Source organism: Chrysochloris asiatica, unplaced genomic scaffold, assembly GCF_000296735.1.
Source record: "Chrysochloris asiatica unplaced genomic scaffold, ChrAsi1.0 scaffold00042, whole genome shotgun sequence".
NCBI classification, from domain to species: Eukaryota; Metazoa; Chordata; class Mammalia; order Afrosoricida; family Chrysochloridae; genus Chrysochloris; species Chrysochloris asiatica.
Window position 1 is genome coordinate 13,597,962 of NW_006408560.1, and position 10,636 is coordinate 13,608,597.

The window sequence follows — 10,636 nt, forward strand, 5'->3', positions numbered from 1 at the left end:
AACAGGGGTCCTTTCCCCCCACCATGGGTCACCTATTCTTTTGCCTCTTCTTAAACACAGTTTCCTTAGAGATTCATACCCAAGTCTTATTACCCTTTTCTACCCCTTCAACAAGGCTCTAAGGGAGAAAAGCACAGGACTTCTCAAGGGAACTACAACTCCCAAGGTATATGCAAAACAGTTGTGGTGCACACTGGGAGTTGTAGTCCACCTTGAGTTCTCAATTTGGCTGAATGTGGAACTGTTTCTGAATGGCGATAAAGGTCAAAATTAGGATGGGTTGGAACATGTGCACCGTCAGTATCCCCCCACCTTGTTCTTGCCATTCCATTCCCCTGTGACGCAGGGACCCTACCAATGATTGGCATCCATTCTTGCTGCTGAGACTGGCCATTCTTACCTTAAAGCCCCACCCAAGTGATGCCTACACCTTGCCCTGTTGTCCCTGGCAGAAGTGAAATAGAGGGGCCTCATGAACTCCCTCCCTACCCCCTGCCCTCTAGGCTGGTTCCCTCCCTTTATGGGGATCAAAGGGCAGAGAGCAGCCCCACCCCACTCACAGACTGCGGGCACTAGGGCTCTCAGGAATTGCAGGGACTTTGGTGCCCAAGCAAATGCTTGGGCAAGGAGAATGCCTGGAGGCTGGCGCCTGGTGGCTGGGAGAGACATCAGCCCCCACCTGGGGAGGGAAACCTCCATTCCAATAACTGTTCATCACACTGCCCTTAGCCTCCTGGGCTCTTTGTGGGCCCTAACCAGTGCCCTGCCTCTGGAGGAGGTAGTTTGAGAACAGGGTCTTCGGCCTTATCTTCAGGGCCTGGGGGCCTGGGCCAGCCTAGCTGGCACCAAGGCAAAGGGGTAACCCTCCCCCACCCCAGGCCCACAGTTGGCATGGGGCGCTGGGAGCAGGGGGGTAGAAGGGAGAGGAGGACAGGGTTGCCAGCATCCTGGTGGGTAGGTGCCAACCGGGCCGGGAGCTGGTGAGGGGCAGCAGGCCAGCGGCATGGAGCCAGCAGCTGTTGGGGGAAAAGGGGAGGGGGTAACTTAGGGGGCATTTCTGAGGTCCCCCTTAGCCTAGCAGGACTTCGGATGGCCTAGTGTCTGAGGGACACTGGGCCCCCCGCCTTGTTCCAGGAATGGGGACCCCAGGAGCTATTTCAGTAGAACTTTGTGGCCCACCCATCTCTGGGCTCAGAGCCCTCCTGAGTTGCCCCTCAGGCCCAGGCGGGTCCCACCCAACCGGCCAGGGTGTCAGCAACTTGCGCAAGGGGTGGGGCTAAGCGCTTCCCAGCAGATGCCCCCTCCCAGCTCCTTCCTCTTTCGGTGCCCACAGCTCCCCCCATCTGTCCACCCCCCTCAAGCCTCTCTGTCCCCCTGGTCCCCCTGGCCATTGGGGGCTGGCACGGGTGCTGCCCCCTGGCCTGGTTGGCAGGGGCTGGCGCCTGGGCGAGGAACTGTGGTATGTGAGTGGGTTTGGGGTGAGGCTATGGGGAGGGCGGGGTGCCGCCTTGCCCAGCCCCTGAGGGCCCCAGCCCAGTACAGGGTGGGGAAAATTCGGCCAGCTCACAGTGGGGTGGGGGACCTGCTGGGGTCTGAAGAGTCTCCTTGTGGTCCCTTATACCATATGCCTTGAGGGGCTGGGACCTGGGCACCTGTCACCCTTGGCACTGACTGTCCAGGGTTCCCCTCCTCCCTCTCCTGGCCACTGCCGCCTCTTGTCCCCTCCCTTCCCTTCTTCCTTCTCCTGGTCCCACCTCCAGCAGCCTCTCCCATTGCTCCTCCTCACCTCTGTCCTCCTGGACTGTCCCAGCTCCTACCTTTCCTACTCTTCACCTTTTTCCTCTTTTAGACTGAGCAAGGACAGGCGGGGGTGGGTACAGCTGGGGCTTTGGGCATCATAGGCAGAGGCTCTACAGACTCTGGGCCCTCTCCCACGCTGCCAATCCTCCTGTAACCCCTCCCTCCAAGTTGGGGGGAGGGGGGCCAGCACCCAGAGGGTTAAGGCTGTAGGGGGGAGGGGCTGGGCCAGGTCGTGGGCGGCCCCTTTGAAGGAGGTAGTTGGAGCGGGGAACAAGCCACCCTACCTGCCCCCCATCTGAGACCTCCCCCACCCCTCCCAACCTGCTCCCCCCCCAGGGGCCAGGAGGAGTTGCCGGCAAGGCCCCTTGGCGTTCAGGTGAGTAGGCCCTGCTCTGGCCTAGGAAGTCAGGCCCCAGGGGAGGCTTGGAGGCCTAGAATTAGCCAGGGGTCAGAAGGAGACTGAAAAAACGGGCTAGGAAGAAGGTATCCAAACTTCTATGGAGACATTTGGGGGGCTGAGGGCCTGAGGAACTGGAGTGTGGGGCAGCTTCAGAGTCTATGGGACCCCAAGAACACCAGAGGAGGCAAGAGAAGGGCTGACAAGCACTAGTGATTGACCTGCAGGAGGTTGGACAGACTGGCAGGGAGCCGGGCTCCGGGGATCCGGCTGGGGTGTCCTCTGGGGCTGGGGGGCTCAGGTTTCTGTTGGCGGCTTGGAGGGTGTGGGGTTACCAGCCAGCTCGGTTACCCAGCTGGAGACTCTGGGCTGGGGGGAGGGGGTGGGCACAGGGCAGACCCTGGCACCTTATAAGATCTCCTCAGGTTCTGAAGGGAGCCGGCATTGCCAGGTAGACCCTGCTGGGAATCCTGATGGCCAGGGTCTATCCAAGTGGAAAGTGGCGTGAACCAAGGGGGGCACTCTCTGGGGAAAGTCCATCAGCTCCAGGGCTGGAAACTCTGACGGGCAGAGAGGCACAGGTTGTCCCCCCCACCCCCACTCCACATCCGCTCTTACTGCACCCGTTCCACCATCCATCCTCTCCAAGTGGCCCCCAAAACTTGGTCCTTTTGTTTTATCCAAAAGGTGTGCATGGGTGCCCTAAACATGGCCATGCCTTAGCAGGCCCAGATTCGTGATTTTATTCCTCTGTTCTTTCTTACCTGCCCCCACTCCCTCCATATGCCTGGGGGAAAGAGAAGGGATGCTTGGGGCTGAGTGGAAATGGAGGAAGTAGGAAAAGCAAGAACTGGAATGGGAAAAGGAAGGTCCAGGGAGATGGTCCCAAGGATGAGGCCTGAAGGATATACATGTGGTAAAGCGAAGGTGAGGAGACGACTGGCAAGGGCCAAAGGCAGGACAGCAGAGAAGTCTTGGGTTCAGCAAGACAAGAGTCAGAGAAGGTAGTAAGGGGACAGACATAGAAGACTCAGAAAAGGGGTCAAGAGTATAAGGAGGGATGGCTGAGACTCAGGGGCAAGAGGGGCTCCTCAAACGTAGAGAGGAGAAAACTGAAGAAGGCTGGGGGAAAGGAACTGTCCCCATTCTTTCCTCCATGTTTTACCTCTCTCATCTTTCCCTTGATGGAGTCTGGGGTGCTGTGGGCTAGGGCTGGTATCATGGAAAGAAGATATGGGGGAGCATTGAGTTTTCCCTCATTTCAGGATCCCCAGTGCCAAGCATAGGGATTTTGAGGTCGGGGGAGAGACTTAACCCCCATAACACCGGGAAGCAGCCAACTCCCCTTGCCTCCTTCCCCCTTCTGGCTTGCGGTCTCTCTTCCCCACCTCCCCCCAGGAAGTGTAAGTGCTGGGGGTGGTGAGGTTAGGAGGGGGGGGAAGCGTCATATGGGGGATGGGGAAAGCAGGCATAAACTTGGGGGGCTGGGGTACCGAGAGGAGGGGACCATAAGTGCCTAGGGCATCCCTGAGCAGAGGACCTCTTGTCCGAAAGCCCTCCAACCCGCCAGTGGGATGTGGCTCAGCTCATCACCCTGCCTCCCCAACTAGGCGGTCCAGATGGCTTTGGCCCCTGGGCTCCAAAGGACCTGGGAAGGTATGCAGGACACTAAGGAACAAGGATTCCTGGGTCCCTGAGGACTTTGGACGAGTCTCCTATTCCCCTGCCCCCCTGGTCCAGCCACAGGCCAAAGCCCTGGCTTCGTGCAAACTTAAGCTCAAAAAAAAAAAACAGGAAGAGAACCTGAGGCTGGAGCTGGGGTGGGGGCTGGCGGAGGGAGGGGGCACAGAGAAAGGAGAAAGAAGTAAGGAGGAGGGGGGTTGGCAAGGATCCTGGAACCTTGGGAAGAGTCTCAGGTCTCTCCAGCACCCCAGGCTGGAGGATGTCACCTTCTGCTCCTTTGGGAGAAGCCTGACCAGGCCCCCTCTCAAGCTCCCTAGCAGAGCCCAGAGGTGTGGGCACTCACTTTAGCCTGGGGAGGGGGTACTGTGGTGGTGTGTGCCTGTGTCTCTAGCCCATATCTATTTTCTCTGCCACTAATCCTGGTTCCGCCTGCTGCCCCCCACACTAAGCCTCGCTGGCTCCCCTAATCCCAGGGTGGGGGAGGGGGCCAGCTTTACTCAGCTGCCCCATTCAGAGCCTCCTTTCCCTGCCCTTCAGCTGGCTCAAGCCAGCAGTGTTGGCCCGGATGCCCCCCAACCCTGCACCAGACCTCTGCCTGAGGTCAGCACCTGGAAACAGTTCCAGTACCTTTCTCTTTCCAGTCAGGCTCTGTGCCTTCTGCCTTTTGGGTTCCTGGTGGTGGGCACACCCTGGAAAGTGCCATTGGGCACTGAGGGGTACCCCCTACTTGTCTCACCCCTAAATCTTACCCCCACCAAAGATGGGGCAGGCTTGACTCAGGGCCCAGTTTCAAGAGAGCTGCCCACCGGCCTGGCCGGTCTAGCAGGCCTGACAGTGAGGGGAGCCTGGGGGGGTGGCAGGGAAGGGGGGAGTGATGGGGCGGGGCCCCCAGTTCTCCCCCTACCAGGCAAACAGACCGAACAGACCTCACCTGGTTCCCTGGTACAGCTGCCCCCCCACAACCACTACACACGCCCATGCCCACAAGGTCTTAGCAAGAGGGGGCATGCCAGGCTGGGTGGAGATAGGCCGCCCTCATGGGGCGTCAGGGGGCTGGGCCCTCTGGGATGCAGAGGTGGGAAGGGTGCCCAAGGTGGAGTGGGCACCCTGGCACCAGTGCCCCACCCTAGCAGAAAGGAGGGGAGACCTCACCACACCCACTCCTCCTGGATGATGGGGCTGGAAGTGCCCCCTTGGCCTGGTTGGCACCAGCACAGCTCCAGGTGGCATCTAAGTTGGCATGGGTGCCAGGGCCCTAGGTAAGGGCTGGGGGTGTTTCCCAGAAGCTGCAGAGTTGTGTGAACACCCTCCCTTCCCCACATGTGCTTTCTGCCTCTTCCCACCACCTATGCTTTGCACCCTTCCCCCTTCTTCCTAGCCACCTCTTAGCCAGAGGTATTGGAGTTGGGCCTAAGGGGTTAAACACCCACCCTTGCCGCCCAAGTCCTGTGTGAGTTTCTTGAACCAGCCTGAGCCTGTGACCTGACAGCAGGGTCAGCCAATCATCACCCCCGCCACACCAAGTTGCCACAGAGACTGGCCCTAGGGTGGGAGAAAAGAGGCGGGTTTAGCCCAGGCATAAGTGGGGTGGGGTGAGAAGGAAAGGAGGGAGAAGGATAGGGTGAGCCACGTGCCTGCGGGTGCCCAGCACTCTGCCAGTGGACTAGAAGGCTAGTCACTCAGGAGGGACACTTTCTGCTTAGGCTCAGAAGGGTGCTCACTACTGCCCAAATAGCCATTGATGCTGCTACCCACCCAGTTTTTGTTTGTTTGAAAGGCCTGGGTCATTTACCACTTGGACCAAATGCACAGTGCAGGCAGAGGATCTGGGGGAACTCCCAGACTGCTTGGCCCCGGTGAGAGAAGCAGTTCGGCGACTCCGGGTGGGAATGAGTGGGCTACCTAAGGGAACTTAGGTGTGGCTTACAAGCACTAACAGACACATGGGTGCTGCTCATGCAGGCATCCATGCAAAAGACAGGGCCTGGCAGTGGCAGGAAGGTACAGACAATGCAGCTCTGTACTTAATGAGCAAATGTGTAGCCCTTGACCCCTCACACCCCCCAAAAAAGCCTTTCTCCATCAGTTGCTTAACTGGGCCTGCCTTTAATATTACAGCTGAGGAAACAGGCCTCCTCTGAAAGGAAGTGACTTATCCAAGGTCACTGAGCTGGTAGTTACCTGGCTACCTTGGTGATTTGAGGGAGGAGAGACTGAGGGAAGGAGACCTGTCCCCCAGTAGCTTTCTCAGCAGAGGCTATCTGTATAGTGAATCTGTCCCCCACTCCCCACCCCAGGCCCCTACTGGGTCATAGGGTTGAAGGAAAATCATAATGTTTCCTTAAGCATCGACTATGTGTCAGGTTTTGTGCCATATGTGGTCTCATTTAACCCTTACCACAATCCTAGGAATCAGGTGAAATTCTTCCATGTGTTATTTGAGGAAAGATACTCAAAGATTAAATCGCTTGTTTTAAGATTACAGAGCTAATCAAAGGCAAAGCGAGTTTTTATATTCAGGCCTGGCTGATTTCAGAGCCCAGCTCTTTCCACTCCAACGCTGTCTTCAGTTGCTCCAAATCTACCAAATGTCAGGGCTGGAGGGCTGAGCCTTTGGGCCTTCCACTCCCACCCCCTTCTTGAACAATTGAGGAAACTGAAGTGCAGCAAGAAGTGACTTGCCCAAGGTCATTCAGCAAGATAGTAGCAGAGTCAGGATTTGAAGCAGATATCCCCACTTTCAGGCTAGACTCTGTTTTCTTGCCCACTACCCCAATTTTGGGTTTGCTGCTGCCCTGTCCCTTTTCTGGTAAGGTCTTGGAGAGGAAGGCAAAGAGGGTGGGATGATGGACTTCTGCGTGCTGGAGAGGGGGGCTTTCCAGGAATGGGGAGGGAGAGGTGGTGGTAGGAGGAGGGGTGGAACTTGGCCTATTGGCAGTGGGGGAGGGGGCTGGGGCGATGCTTATCTGTGCGGGGCAGGAAGCACCCGCGCCAGCACCCCAGCAAAGGGTGGCTGCTCCTTGGCCCCATGGGGGAGGGGAGGATGTGAAGGGGGGCTGCTGGGAACCTTGTTTCCCGTTTGGTTTCTACTAGAAGGGAGATCTAGAAAGAGAGATGAACTTTTGGTGGCTGGGGAAAAGACAGGAGGAGGGTGCTAGGAAGCGGCCTTCTCTTGTTCGAAGCGAAGTGTTTTAGAGTATGCCAAAGGCTTTTCCAGAGAGACAGCTTGAGTGAAAGAAAGGCTGACTTGTGTCTGGCCTCGAGCAGACCTTGGTCCAATGTGAATGTGAACTCTCCTCTTGGCTTTTTTGTGGGCTGTGAGGTTCCACTGCTTAGACTGTTACCCAACTTTTCAGATGACTGAGGCCTGCTGCCAGAGCCACCCAGAGTCCTTCACCCAATTCCTCATTAAGCCTGAACCAAGACCTACCTATCTTCCTATCTCACAGTCCAACATTCTTCCAGAGGGATGGTGGTGGGGCAGGTGATGCAGACGGGTCTCTAGGAAAGGGCCAGGAAGACAGATTTATGGAAGCATGATAGAACCACTGACTAGAGGCAACTGCTTGGGTTTGAACCCTGTTCTGCCACTTTCTTTGGAAACTCATTTCACCTATTTCCTTTTCAGTGGAATGGATTACTCACAGAACTGCAGAGGGTAGTACAAGATTAGATGGGTATGAAACATTTAGAAAGGAACTCTGGTGGCTCGATGGCTAAGCTCTTGGCTGCTAACCAAAAGGTCAGCAGTGGCTCCGTGGGAGAAAAGACCTAGCAATCTGCTCCAGTAAAGACTGCAGCCTAGAAATTCCTAGGAGGCAGTTCTACTCTGTCCTAGAGGGTTGCTCTGAGTTGGCATCGTAGTCATCTCTCCATAAATGTCTACTGACCTTATTAGTCTTTCCCCAGGCCCCATGCAGAGCTGTGTGTTCTTACCCTCCTCCTCTGCTTGTCCCTGCAGGAGAAGATGGGAAGTCCTGAGGATGACTTAATTGGGATTCCATTCCCAGATCACAGCAGTGAGCTCTTGAGCTGCCTCAATGAGCAGCGCCAGCTGGGCCACCTATGCGACCTCACCATCCGGACGCAGGGTCTTGAGTACCGCACCCACCGGGCCGTGTTGGCTGCCTGCAGTCACTACTTCAAGAAGCTCTTCACTGAGGGTGGTGGCGGAGTGGGCATGGGGTCCGGGGGCAGCGGGCTGGCCCCCGGGGGAGTGGGGACTGGTGTGTGTGAACTGGACTTTGTGGGGCCAGAGGCCCTGGGTGCCCTGCTTGAGTTTGCCTATACGGCCACACTGACCACCAGCAGCGCCAACATGCCGGCTGTGCTCCAGGCTGCCCGGCTGCTGGAGATCCCATGCGTCATCGCTGCTTGCATGGAGATTCTTCAGGGCAGTGGGCTGGAAGCTCCCAGCCCTGATGAGGACGACTGTGAGCGGGCCCGTCAGTACTTAGAGGCTTTTGCCACGGCCACGGCCTCCGGAGTGCCCAACGGTGAGGACAGTCCTCCACAGGCACCCCTCCCGCCACCGCCACCACCACCTCGGCCTGTCGCCCGACGCAGCCGCAAACCCCGAAAAGTTTTCCTGCAGACCAAGGGAGCCCGGGCAAACCACCTGGTGCCTGAGGTGCCAGCAGTGCCCACCCATCCCTTGACCTTCGAGGAAGAGGAGGTGGCAGGCAGAGTAGGCAGTAGTGGCAGTGGGCTGGGGGATAGCTACAGCCCTCCTGCAGGGACTGCCTCACCCCCTGAAGGGCCCCTGAGCTATGAGGGTTATGAGGGTGAGGAAGAAGAGGAAGAGTTGGTATATCCCCCAGCCTATGGGCTGACAAAGGGCAGCGGGCCTCCACTGTCCCCAGAAGAGCTGGGCTCAGATGAGGATGCTATTGATCCTGACCTGATGGCCTACCTAAGCTCCTTGCACCAGGACACCCTGACACCAGGCCTGGACGGCCAGGACAAACTGGTGCGCAAACGTCGCTCCCAGATGCCCCAGGAGTGCCCCGTCTGCCACAAGATCATTCACGGGGCTGGCAAATTGCCTCGCCACATGAGGACCCATACGGGTGAGAAGCCCTTTGCCTGTGAGGTCTGCGGCGTCCGCTTCACCCGGTGAGCACCCAGTGGGGAAAAGACTCAGCCAGGGTCGTGTTGAGGGTGGTGAGAGGTTATAATCCTTGGGGTCTGGAAGTAGGTGGTCCTGGAAGTACTGGAGTGAGGAGAAACATCAGAATAGGAAGACCAGGAGGCAGAGGAGGAGGAAGAAAGTAAGGGAGATGGGTATGGAATGAGAATAATTTGGTGCCTAAGAAGTCTAGGCTGGAGTTGGAGTGCAGTGAAGGCTGGGCCATTAAGCTGGGGGCAAGTCAGCAAGGGTATCCTGGGGCAAACAGCAAGCAAATAGAAAGGGAGGAGAATGGGACAAAGCCAGAACAAGCCAGGGGACCCATTCTGAACACACACCCCCTTACCTCCAAACCCTTGCCTGTGCCAGGAATGACAAGCTGAAGATCCACATGCGGAAGCACACAGGAGAGCGCCCCTACTCTTGTCCGCACTGCCCAGCCCGCTTCCTGCACAGCTACGACCTCAAGAACCACATGCACCTGCACACAGGGGACCGGCCATATGAGTGCCACCTGTGCCACAAGGCTTTCGCCAAGGAGGACCACCTGCAGCGCCACCTCAAGGGCCAGAACTGCCTGGAGGTGCGCACCCGCCGGCGCCGCAAGGATGATGCACCACCCCACTACCCACCACCCTCCACTGCCACCCCATCCCCCGCTGGTCTCGACCTTTCCAATGGTCACCTGGACACCTTCCGTCTTTCCTTGGCTCGATTTTGGGAGCAGTCAGCCCCTACTGCGCCCCCAGTCTCCACCCCAGGGCCCCCTGAAGACGATGAGGAGGAGGGGACACCCACCACGCCCCAGGCTGAGGGTGCCATGGAGTCCTCTTAAAGAGGGACAAATGGCCAGGATGGAGCAGCACAAGGCCTGGGATACCCATGCCAAGCAGTGGAAGCAAGCAGGATAGACAGAGCTGGGGCCAGAGGCATCAGCCCCATGCCTCCAAACCCTCAGTCCAGTTCCAAGCTGAGAAGGTTTTGGGGCTGAGGCTCCCCCAAGGAGTGATATATATGATATGTATATATTTACAGCTCTATTGTAAAGGTGGGGTTCCTGTCCCCAGCTGCTCCTGGGGAGTAGAAGCAATAATGTATTTCTGACTCGTGGGGTTCCTCTTCGGCTATGCGGGTTTCTAAGGGGTGGGGGGGCTTGGGACCAAAGCCTTGCCCCACCCCATGCCCCCTTGGGGTTTTGGCTGTGTAAGGGGGTAAAGGACTGCCCCTCCCTTCCGAGACCCCTCCTTCCTGGTTTCTGTTCCCGTTTCCTGGCAGTGAATTATGCAAAAGGGGTCAGCGAAGGAAGGGTAGATGGGAAAGCAAGGTAGAGCTTGAAAGACTGGGGGGACTGGGCCTGTAAGGAAGGAGCCATCCCAGTCCCCTCCGCCCTGCTCCCAGCGCTGAGTCATGGGGTCCTGGAGAAGAAGGGGGCGGGGTGGCCTGATTGGCTCGCCCGCCCCTGGGGGCAGCGGGAGGGGCCCCGCCCGGATAGGGGAGCCGCTCTGCTCTGCTCCCTTCCCCTCCCGCGTCCCCGGGCAGGGAATGTCTTGTTCCCGCCGCTCCCTCCCCGGGGCCAGAGGGCAGGGCGGGCCGAACTGCGTCCTACCCTCTTCTCTCCCCCCCCCACC

General features: G+C 58.0%; 1 protein-coding gene across 1 annotated transcript in view; it reads left to right on the forward strand.

Moving 5' to 3' along the window:
- ZBTB7B (zinc finger and BTB domain containing 7B) overlaps window positions 1-10,120 on the forward strand; it is a 19,624-nt gene extending 9,504 nt beyond the window's left edge. Inside the window, exons 2-3 of the mRNA XM_006861519.1 lie at window positions 7,842-8,995; window positions 9,378-10,120. Coding sequence (XP_006861581.1) covers window positions 7,848-8,995; window positions 9,378-9,843 — 1,614 coding nt within the window. The 5' untranslated portion in view covers window positions 7,842-7,847 and the 3' untranslated portion in view covers window positions 9,844-10,120. The remainder of the gene's footprint in view (window positions 1-7,841; window positions 8,996-9,377) is intronic.
- The last annotated feature ends 516 nt before the right edge of the window (window positions 10,121-10,636 follow it).